Genomic DNA, 11,900 nt, shown 5'->3' with positions numbered 1-11,900 from the left:
TAGACCAGGCTGGCCTCGAACTCAGAAATCCGCCTGCCTCTGCCTCCCGAGTGCTGGGATTAAAGGCGTGCGCCACCACGCCCGGCTACAGTTCATCTTTAAAGTGGGCAAAATATGGACCAAAAAGTTATTTGGGACTTGTCTAAAACCGCCCGGCTATTTATTGTATTCTCAATACCAAGTTTTTAAAAATCTGGTTATTTGACATTTAGGAGCACAGTGAGTATTTATTGGCTAGGTGGATGCACGGCAGGATTGAACTATATGTAGGGTGTGTGTGTGTGCTATTCAAATCTTTTCATGAAAAAAGCACTGTACGTTCTAAATCCCAGTACATTTTGCATATGACCAGGAAACTATAAAGCCAGTGCGACTGGCTACAATGTCCTCTCACCTTTGGAGCCGAGACTCTGAGTGGCTTTGAAAAAGTGCTATGAGGCTGGGCATGGTGGCGCTCGCCTTTAATCCCAGCACTCAGGAGGCAGAGGCAGGCAGATTTCTGAGTTCGAGGCTCGAGGCTAGCCTGGTCTACAAAGTGAGTTCCAGGACAGTGAGGGCTACACAGAGAAACCCTGTCTCCAAAAAAAAAAGAAAAAAAGAAAGAAAGAAAGAAAGAAAGAAAGAAAGAAAGAAAGAAAGAAAGAAAGAAAGAAAAAGTGCTATGGATTCCAGTTTTCTTCATTATGTGACAACAGAGACAACACCACAAAGGGAGAAACAACAGACCATGAAAAGTGTCTTTAGGATTTCGTGCACCGATCATCTATCTGCTGAAGCTCAGAGGAGACGCGACAAAACCCGGGGGTCCTTGGGCTGCACTGCCTGAAGGTCACCCTGCTTTGCACCCATGTGTGCTTGACTCTGAAGAAGCCTGTCTTCCTGAGCACCCACATGGTGGCTTATAGTAATCTGTGACTCCACTTCCAGAGGATCCCTGCTTCTGGTCTGTACAGGCACTGGCACTCATGTGCATACACACACACACACACATAATCAAAAATAATGAAAAATAAATCTTAAAACAAACAACCCAGCCAGGTGTAGTGTCACATGCTTTTAATCCCAGTACTTGGGAGGCAGAGGCAGGTGGATCTTGGTGAGTTCAAGGCCAGCCTGGTCTACAGAGTGAGCTCCAGGACAGCCAAGGTTACACAGAAAAACCCAGTCTCAATAAAACAACAAGCAAACAACCCAAAACCTCTGAGCTGGGAGTGGTGCCATATACCTTTAATCCCTGCAGAGGCAGACAGATCTCTGTAAATTGGAAATCAATCTGGTCTACATAGTGAGTTCCAAGCCAGCCACAACTACACAGTGAGACCCAAAATAAACAAACAAAAGGTCAGGTACATGAAAGAAAGGTTGGGTAGCACCTAGCAGTGAGTGACATGCTTGCGTTGCAAAGGGAGAGTTGTATGCCACCATGTCCCGCTAAATGGCTTCTTAATCATTGATGTAGGCAAACATTCTCTTTTTAAAAAACACATTTTTAAAGCTGTTTTTAAGGAACTTTATGTTTATGGTTTGCTGGGACATTGCATGTTGGGATGACTTTCCCCCACGTGTCAAATGACTTGTAGGTATGTCCCAGGGATTTTTAATTGTCAGTTGCTGTGAGGCTAGAGAGCTAAGTGCTGTCAGGATAGTGGTATTGCCCTCTTACAGCCTTTTGCCAGCTTCCTATATGTAAATGCTTGTCCTTTATCACCTACCCAAAAGATGATTCTCTGAGATTTATTGTGTTCAGAAGCAAGTTGCCGTGAAGGAGATCACATAGCCCTCACCATGGGCGAAAGGTAATCCAAAGAGATGGACTGGGTGCTGTCCTGCTGCTGAGTGGTTCAGACTGCAATGTGGCTTTTTGAAGAATTAAAAGAGTTGGCAGCTGAGCTGGGGGCAGAAGGAATAGCAGAAAGGAAAGTCAGGAAGGCAGGGGTGGATCTACCAGACGAGAGGCGACAGACCCAGGGAGGTGAAGAGAGCCATTTGGAAGGACACACTGGCAGGAAGCTGGGTTAAATTAGTTTGTAGCTGGGAGTAGGCCCCAGCAAAAGGCCAAAAGCCACATACTAAACAAATGTTTCCATGTCTTAATAATTAGACCTCCAGCGGGATCCCAAAAAGCCCCTGCAATATATGCATACAGAGATCAGAAGAGGGTATCAGATTCATTCCCTAGAACTTCAGTTATAGATGATTTTGTGTGTGTGTGTGTGTGTGTGTGTGTGTGTGCTGGAACCAAACCCCAGTTCTCTATAAACACAGCAAGTGCTCTCTCTCTCTCAACCACCGAGTTGTCTCTCCAGCTAGACAAGGGCGTCAGATCCCCCAGAACTGGATAGACAGCTGAGACCCAACATGGAGGTGCTGGAATAGGGCATACGCTTTCAACACTGAGCCAACCCTCCATGCAGTGCTCAGTGAAACATTCTTACTGGGCCATAAAATTGGACGATCTTACTATTGACTATCGATGCACTTAGTGACTGTGCTGGACAGTTTTATGTCAACTTGACACACACTAAGTCATCTGAGAGAGAACCTCAATTGAGAAAATGCCTCCATCAGATCAGGCTCTGAGGCAAGCCTGTAGGGCATTTTTCTTAATTAATGTTTGATGGGTCCTGCCCTTTGTGGATGGTACCATCCCTTGGCTGGTGGTTCTAAGTGCTCTAAGAAAGCAGGCTGAGCAAGCCATGAGGAGCAAGCTAATAAGCAGTACCCCTCCATGGCCTCTGTGTCAGGTCCTGTTAGAGTTCCTGTCTTCATTTACTTCAACGATGAACAATACTGTGGCACTGTAAACCAAATAAACCCTTTCCTCCTAAAGTTGCTCTAGGCCATGGTGTTCACCAAAGTACTAGACCTAAGGCAGTGACTAATAATTCCTAAGAGTCCTGTAGTGACCCTCCTCCCTTTTATTTCTCAATAATCGCATTTTACTATTATGCTTGTATACATATTGTGGCGGTGAAAGAACCTAGTGGGGAAACCCCCACTCAACTCCCCATTCGGTGTGCACCCAAGAATCACGAACAGACCATCTTGATGTAAAAACACGAGGTAATTTAATGGCGGAGCTCCTGGTCGAAGCATATCTCATGCAGGAGACAGTGGATTCAACCACAAGGCTTGAAAACTAGGGGTTTTTATAGAAAAGGGTCTGGGGCTGGGTGAGGAATTGGTGCGGTTTCACATGATTGGTCCATTTAAACATCAGCAGACTGTACATGCAGATAACATTTAACTTAGGTCAGAAGGGCGGGAGATAGGGAGGCACCGGGCCAGTCCGGACAGGTCATTCTCTTTATCTTTATGGCCAAGCAGCCTCAGGAATGTCTTAATGACGGGCATGTCCTGGCCTGTTCTGCTATGTTCTCAGTCCCAGGTTTCAAAGCTCACAAATAACTCTTTGGGCTATTTGACATAAATTACATGAATCACAGGTCTCAAGTTTTTTTGTTTTTGTTTTTGTTTTGTTTTTGTTTTTTCAAGACAGGGTTTCTCTGTATAGCCCTGGCTGTCCTGGAACTCACTTTGTAGACCAGGCTGGCCTCGAACTCAGAAATCCGCCTGCCTCTGCCTCCCAAGTGCTGGGATTAAAGGCGTGTGCCACCACCGCCCAGCTAGGTCTCAAGTTTTATTTTCTTTCAGTGGTTGGAATATTCTTGGATCCAGGGAGTGGCCCTACTAGGGGGTGTGGCCTTGTTGGAGTAGGTGTGTCACTGTAGGTGTGGGCTTTAAGACCCTTGTCCTAGCTGCCTGGAAGCCAGTGTCTTTTAGCAGCCTTCAGATGAAGATGTAGAACTCTCAGCTCCTCCTGCACCATGCCTGCCTGAACACTGCCATGGTCTCCCCCACCCCGCCCCCCAATGATAATGGACTGAACCTCTGAACCTGTAAGCCAGCCCCAACTAAATGTTGTCCTTATAAGAGTTGCCTTGGTCATGATGTCTGTTCATAGCAGTAAAACCCAAACTAAGACAGAAGTTGGTACCAGGAATCTCATTTCAAGGAAAAAAAAAAAAAAAAGAACATTAAGTCAAATAGGATAGAATTATCATTTTTCTGAAAGATCTAAATTCTACCTATTCTGCTTATCATATAGCTTCTTATGAATGGGAATGTTAAACTATTTAATATAAATATCAATCATTGGTCACACAAGCATAAAATCCCATCGGCTTTTGTTGTTTTGTTTTGTTTTTTGAAGCAGGGTCTCCCTGGGGCAAAGGATGGCCTCACACAGTGGCTGTATTCTTCTACGTTCTACTTCTTCCTTCTACTGAACTTCTCATCCTTCTACCTCCAAGTGCTAGGATTACAGGCATGCCTGCCTGAGTTTATGTGGTGCTCAGGATTGAGCCCAGAGGTCCCAGGATTTCCCATTTCATGTCCAGCCACCGTCAGATCTTGCTTCTAGAATATCTCAGTATTCTGTGCAAAAGCATAAAAAGGAAATCTTTCCAAATGAATTTAACTTAACATTCTGAGAGGAAAAGGGATATGCGCACACATACCACATACATATACCACATACACACCACACGAACATACCACATACACACCACACGCAGAAACAGATGCAGTTTATTTAGAAGGAAAAAGGCCTGAGATGACAGAGGCTCGGGAACACAGAACCTACTTTACAAAACAATAATGTAGAACGAGTATAGAAAGATGCTCAAAATATGCTAAATACTACGACAAAATCATATACTATTATAATGACTTTCCGAGACTTACGTATGTGCATAAATGTGTTGAAGAAATTTTTCTTATTTTTTTTTTTTAATTTTGAAACAGGGTCTCTGTGGCAGTTTGAATGAGAATTGTCTTCATGGGCTTGTATGTTTGATGTTTGGTCCCCAGTTGGTGGAACATTTTGGGAAAGAGTAGGACCTTGTTACAGGACCTGTGTCACTAGGGGTGGGCTGAGGTTTCAAAACCCCATAGTATTTCCAGTTAGTGTGCTCTAGCTTGCCTCTTTCTCTGCTTCCCGCTCCCAACTATGGCTCCAACCCCAGTCTGCCTGCCTCATGCTCTCTGACATGACAATCATGGACGCTAACCCTCTGGAATCATGAGCCTCTAAATTATAAAGACTTTCTTTTACAAGTTAATGGTGTTTTCTTGTGGCAATTCAAAAAAAACAAAAAGCAAAATTAAGACAGTCTCTATCATGCAGACTCCTGCCTCGGTTTCCTGAGTGTTGAGAATGTGGGAGTAAGTCCCCCAATCAATGACCACCTCTTTAAGACTAAAGAGAAAAAAAGTTATATCCTTTATTATTTATATTTGTGATAATTTTAAATGTCATCTTCACAATGTCAATTTAACTTTTTCATTTAACTGAAAAGGTCAATAATGAACACTTTGTAAATAGTCACAATGTCCTGTCACTACGCTAACAGTCATAGTAAACACCTAGAAAGGGGGGACTCAAATAAAGTCTAGGGGAAGCTTCTGGTGACCCTAAAGATCTGAGCCGGGCTGGTGAGATGGCTCAGTGGGTAAGAGCACCCGACTGCTCTTCCGAAGGTCCAGAGTTCAAATCCCAGCAACCACATGGTGGCTCACAACCATCCGCAATGAGATCTGGCGCCCTCTTCTGGAGTGTCTGAAGACAGCTACAGTGTACTGACATATAATAAATAAATAAATCTTTAAAATATATATATATATAAAAAAATAAAGAAAAAAAAAGATCTGAGCCAGGCGTAATTAACCCTAGGATTTGGGCAGAAGAGACAGAAAGGTCAATGCAAGTTCCAGGCCATCCCAGTCTACTATTGGAAGCTCAGGCTAGCCTAGCCTTTAAAATAAAAACAAGCCAGGCAGTGGTGGCACATGCTTTTAATCCCAGCACTCAAGAGGCAGAGGCAGGTGCATCTATGAGTTCAAGGTGAGTCTGACCTACAAATCACGTTCCAGGGTAGCCAGGATATCCTATTTCAAACAACAACAAAACCAAACAAAATCTAAAACTATAATGGTATATAAATTCACTTCTTTAATTTTGAAGGCTACTCTAATAAAAAGTCATTTCAGGTAAAAATTAGGACATCTAGGGTTTTTTTTTTAACTTTTTATTCTTTTATGTGTATGGGTGTATATCTATATACCACATGTGCCTGGTGCCCTTGGGGATAGAAGATAGTATCAGGTTCCCTAGAACTGGAGTTACAGATGATTGTGAGCCACCATGTGGGTGCTGGGAATTGAACCCAGGTCCTCTGGGAGAGCAGCCCAGTGGTCTTAACCGCCGAGCCATATCTCTAGCCCCCTAAGTCATGTAATTTATAACCAATATATTAATAGAATTATATGCATCATTTGTGCCTCGCGGGAATCAGAGATTCATGTATTTGGAAGCAAGTCCAAGTCTAGGCATGGTGTCAATATCTGTACTCTCTGCACGTGTGAGGCTGAGGCACGAGTTCAGAACCAGCCTGAGCTGTGTAACAAGTGATAAGCCAGCCAGAGTAGGAGATTTTGTCTCACAACACAGGCTGCCTTCCTAGTTTACCTCTCCCATTTGCCACTGGGACAGGGGAAGGGGACGGCAGCCAACAGTGACTTGCCAAGGATAGAGGCAGAAACCGCACTGACTGGGAACCAGTCCTTGGAACGTGAGGAAACTAGAAATGTCACCTCAAAATGGGATGTTGGGTGAGGGAAGTGTTCGGCCTAATATGTCAAGCTGATTGCATCACTGTGAGGAATTTTCAGGTTCAAGGTTTTAAACTTGTTTCAGACCAAAAGAAATTAGAAACCATATTACAGGTTGATTTTAATGGACAACAGCAACAAGAACCAAAAACTCTCTATAAAAAAATCTAAGCTTTATTAAATACTTCAAAAACACACATAAATTCAAATTTAATACAGAATCCTTAACATTATCTTTGTTCGTCTCAACAAAATTTAAGGAAATTTCTGGTAAAACTTTACATGTGGCCTGACTAAGCTAGTGGCACACACCTATATTCCCAGCACTTGGAAGGTGGATTTCTGAGTTTGAGGTCAGCCTGGTCTACAGAGTGAGTTCCAGGACAGCCGGGGCTCCACAGAGAAATGTTTTCTTGGAAAACCAAGCTAAAACAAACTTCATGAGAAAAAGGAGGGCCTAGGTGCTTTACAATTCTGTACATGCACACAGACACACAGCCATTTGAAAGGCAGAACATAAACACAGTGTGAGTTTGAATAGGAAAAGAATGTATTTTTCTTTTTTAATAAAGCTTACATTTAAAAAAAGAACAAAAAACACAACACTATGCCAAAACAAGACAGGGGAGGGGAGAGCAGGGTGGAATAGCTCATTTACTTTAAACAGCTTTGAGAATATCATTCACGAACAACGAAGCCTGGGGTCAGACACGCTTGTCTCTCTCACCTCTAGCTCTGGGCTGAGGTTAGTGTGACATTGGGTGTCTGTCTGTCTGGGGCTTCATTATCACTATAATGGTAAAGTATGGTTGCCTCCTTCAGTGGCTAGTCCATCAGTTTCCAGCATAGCCCCAGAAAGACCCACTGGTGAGCACTGGCAGCAAAGGGTGGCATCTGGTGTTGTCAGAAGCCCCTCCACTTCATCCGCATCTCCTCATCCTCGAGTCCCTGTGTCCCCAGCTGTTTTGGGTTTATTAAGGGGATAAAACAAGATTATCCGTCCATGGGATTTACCATTCGGTCTACCCCAATACACATTAGCCAAAATCACTCTCAGCTGTGGTATTGCAGGTGAACCAAATTAGAAATCTGGAGCCTGTCCTAGCACTAAAGGGAAGGGCCTGCTGGAGCTCAGCTGGAGAAAGTGCTTGCCCAGCATGTGAGGCTCTGAGTTCAAGCCCAGCACTGCAGAAACAGACCAGGTGTCAAAAGCTTGTGATCCCAGCTCTTGGGAGGTAGAGGCAAGAACATGAAACCCTGTCTCAAAAAAGGAAAGGAGAGATTCTGTTTCTCCTCCTCACAGTTGTGAGCAGAGCAGAGCAGAGCTGCCAATAGGCTTGAGGCAAGAGAGAGAGCTTGGTTTTATGAAGACAGATGTTCACGTTTAGATCAGTAAAATGTCAGAGCTCTGTATCACAAAACTAAACATCTTCCTAGAAAACATCACATGACTCCCATTACCACTCTGCCCTCTACAAACCCTAATGATGGGGCTTCTTCCTGGTATCAACAGGGGCCAGAAAATAAGGAAACTGCTGGCTCCATGTCCGGCCAGTGATCAGAGGACGTCAGTGATCACAGGGGCCAATACAGGACTCTGGGATTCCACCTTGGGGCCTGCTCACCCTGCACAGGACACGCCTCCCCCCTCCCCCCAACATTCAGATGTGCCAGGTTCCTGAAGCTCTTTAATCTCCAGTCATGTCCCCTTCAGAAGGTGAAGAGGGGAAGGCAGCCGTCAAGAGGTGAAGGCAGCAGCAGCCATCAAAGGTAGGACCTCGTCTTACTTGAGAATGACATGATAGCTGTCACTGGTTTCTGCTGGAAAGATGAGAGAGAGACGTGATCTTTAGCCTCCTGTAGAACAGCAAAGGGCAAAACTATCTTGTGAGAGGGAATAAAAAGTCAAACTGAGCCAGGCAAATGGCAGACATCTTTTTTTCCCAACAGGGTCTTGGCTGTCCTGGAACTGGCTATGGAGATGAGGCTACTTCCCTGCCTCCTCTTCCTGTGTGCCTCACCGTAAGTTGAACAGCTACAGAGACAACTCTGATTTCCTCACCTGCTCAGGGGAGGCGTAAGAAAACGGCAGAGCTGTCAGAAGTATTTTCCCCTGATACCAGCAAGAAGACACTTTACAGAGAACAGTGTCCACTGAGGACACGTCCCTATCTCAACACATCATCTCAAGGAGGGAAGACGTATTCCTGGGAATAATGTACCTGCCTTTAATCCAAGCACTTGGGAGGCTAAGTTATTAGTTTGCTAGTCTGAAGCCAGCCTCCATTTGATAAAGACCACATCAAAAAAGGGTCTCTATATTTTACCTCAAAAAAGGTGAAACATTAAAGATCTTTTTGTTGTTTTGGAATTGTGATCAATCCCAGGGCCTTGTGTGTATGCTAAGTAAATTAAGCTGAAGTTAAAATTCATAGCCTGGGGGAAAAAAAAAACATAAAACTTTAAAATTCCTTACAAAGGGGGCTGAGGAGTTAGCTTAGCTGTTAACTCCCAGAACAAATGTGATAATGCCCTGCACTGATGATGGTGAACACTGCTCATCAGAGTGCTGAATGGCAGAGGCAGATGGATGGATGTAAACAAGTCTCACTGGCCAGCTAGTCTGGCCCTGGCAAGTTCTAGGCCAGTGAGAGAGCTTATCTCACACCAAAACCCAAAGGAAAAATTCCCCTATGGGGCTGGAAAGATGACTCAGTGGTTAAGCGCTCCTGTTGTTCTTTTGAGAGGACCGAGGTTCAGTTCCCAGCACCCATACGGAGGCTAACAACAGTTCTGAACTCCACTTCTGACTGCCTCAGTCCCTGCTTGTAGCTGGTGCACATTAAATATACACTTAGGCATACATATGCACACGTGCACGTGTGCGAGCAAACACACCCACACATGCATGCACACACACACATAATGATTTTTTAAAGGTGGGGGTCTCAATGGTTAAATGCACTGGCTGCCTTGAAGGGGACCACAGTTCAATTCCTAGCACCCATATGGCAGCTCAGACCTTTAACTCCGGTCCAGGGTGTCTGAGGCCGTTTTCTGACCTCTGAGGGCACTATAATATATAGGTGAAACACCTACCCATATAAAAATAAAAATTTGAATCTAATTTTAATAGAATTATATTAAAATAGAAGAAACGGGGCTGGTGAGATGGCTCAGTGGGTAAGAGCACCCGACTGCTCTTCCGAAGGTCCAGAGTTCAAATCCCAGCAACCACATGGTGGCTCACAACCATCCTCAACGAGATCTGGCGCCCTCTTCTGGAATGTCTGAAGACAGCTACAGTGTACTGACATATAATAAATAAATAAATCTTTAAAAAAAAATAAAATAGAAGAAACAAAAATTTTAAAAGTAGTTAGTGCCTAAGTAACAACCTCTGGGGCTGTCCAGTGCCCTCCACACATGCACGCACACACACACACACACACACCCCTTTCTCAGAGGGACATTCATTTGGGGCTGGCCATACAGCTCAGTGGGGTAAAGCACTTGCTGCCAGACCTAATGATCCGAGTTTGGTTCCCAGACCCCACCTGGTGGAAAAACAGAGCCAGTTCTGTGGGCGTGTGCCCTGGCATGTGATGAGCCACCTCACGTGCACAAACAGTGCATGTTAAGTATGTTTTATTGTTTTATTACCTTCCATTGTGTCCAGAATAAAGCAGGCTTCTTCCTGGAAGTTCTGTACCATCTGAAAAGATCAACGAGATTTGCTGAATAACCTGGGTTTGCAAAGTTTATTTTCAATGTGACACTTTTTACGACACTGTACTGAAGTGGGTATAAGAACTTTGTGCTTATAGCTGAGACAGTGACCACGGGAAGGATAACACTGCACTGCAGCTTAGCTCAGAGACACCCATTAGTCAGCAAGCTTCAAATTAACAAGTCCATAAAGGACTGAAAGCCAGAACAGCAACTAACTCTGTTACCAGTACTTACTGGTAACATCTGAAATAAATTGAAGAATTTTTCAAGTCGGGTGGTGGTGGTGGCCCACGCCTTTAATCCCAGCACTCAGGAGGCAGAGGCAGGCGGATTTCTGAGTTCGAGGCCAGCCAGGTCTACAAAGTGAGTTCCAGGACAGCCAGGGCTACACAGAGAAACCCTGTCTCGAAAAACTAAAAAAAAAAAAAAAAAAAAAAAAAAGAAAAAAATTTTCAAAAGTAAATTATAATTTTACAAAACTAGCCTATATGTAAACTAAACCTACAAGGTTATTTCTACCAAAACAACATTAAAGGAAACAGGGTATTTTGGAAAATGTCGAACAAATCATGTTAAAAAAATAAATGTATTTAATTTCTGCCTCAAATTAGGCCACTTCTTGTTCCACAGCCTTGAAGATAAGGAACAAGCCCTAAGTACCACAGGGCAGGGCTGACACACCAAGCTCTATCAGCAGGCACAGGGGAGGAGTCTGGAGTGGATGAACAAAGGACCCTCTGGTTTTGTTTTTGTTTTTTAAAGATGTCCTTCCCATGTTGACTTGTTCTGCCTGCATGCTCATCTGTGCACCACACGCATGCCCGGTGCCAGCAGAGATCAGAACAACGAGTTGCAGCAGGTTGTGAGCAAACTGAACTCAGGTGCTCTCAAAGAGAAACACGTGCTCTAGACCACTGAGCCACCTCTCTGGCCTCTGCCCAGGTTCTATCTTTAAAACTGATGCAGATGGAACGTGGCCCCTCAAGCTGCTGCCCACTGGCCCCGCTCATCACACTGTGCACCACGCTGTGCAGCTAGTACACCTGCTGCCTGCTTCCCGCACCTTTTCTCTAGAAATAAGTACAGCCCGGGAGCTCTGACAGCACCTGTGAAAACAAGCCTCTCTAGAGTAGGATCCCAAGTCCCAGGGCTGTCCCAAAGAGTAAAGGGGGACGGGGTTACAACTCTGAGCATAGTCCCCAGCGCTTCAAAGGGCAAAACAAGCCAAGACATTCCTTTCTATTTGGTGAAGATAAATTATACATGACGCATTTCATTATGACATCTGAATACACATATGAAAATACATGCATATAACATTATCCCGAGGACTAAGACTGCTCTTCCAGAGCACCTGGGCTGGCCAGGGTGGTGTCTCGCAGACATCTGTAACTCCAGTTCCAGGGGATCCAACCTTCTCTTCTGTCCTTCCCCACAACTGCACTCACACCTGCACAGTTCTGCATACACAGAAAACACAGCGACTAACTGTGATC

At 44.5% G+C, this 11,900-nt stretch overlaps 1 protein-coding gene across 5 annotated transcripts in view; it reads right to left on the bottom strand.

Moving 5' to 3' along the window:
• Nucleotides 1-6,826: 6,826 nt before the first annotated feature.
• Tfcp2 (transcription factor CP2) overlaps nucleotides 6,827-11,900 on the bottom strand; it is a 44,567-nt gene continuing 39,493 nt past the window's right edge. For 3 of the 5 annotated variants that reach the window (XM_021184127.2, XM_029469599.2, XM_029469598.2), the window contains 2 exons: nucleotides 10,336-10,387; nucleotides 6,827-8,493 (listed from right to left, as the gene is read on the bottom strand). In XM_021184127.2, coding sequence (XP_021039786.1) covers nucleotides 8,456-8,493; nucleotides 10,336-10,387 — 90 coding nt within the window. In that variant the 3' untranslated portion in view covers nucleotides 6,827-8,455. The remainder of the gene's footprint in view (nucleotides 8,494-10,335; nucleotides 10,388-11,900) is intronic. The other 2 variants (XM_021184128.3, XM_029469600.2) reach the window with 1 other exon arrangement.

This window comes from Mus caroli, unplaced genomic scaffold, assembly GCF_978045245.1.
Source record: "Mus caroli unplaced genomic scaffold, Mus_caroli_1 scaffold_16, whole genome shotgun sequence".
Lineage (NCBI taxonomy): Eukaryota > Metazoa > Chordata > Mammalia > Rodentia > Muridae > Mus > Mus caroli.
Note: the sequence above shows the minus strand (reverse complement) of the source record. Positions and strands in the feature narration are given on the sequence as shown.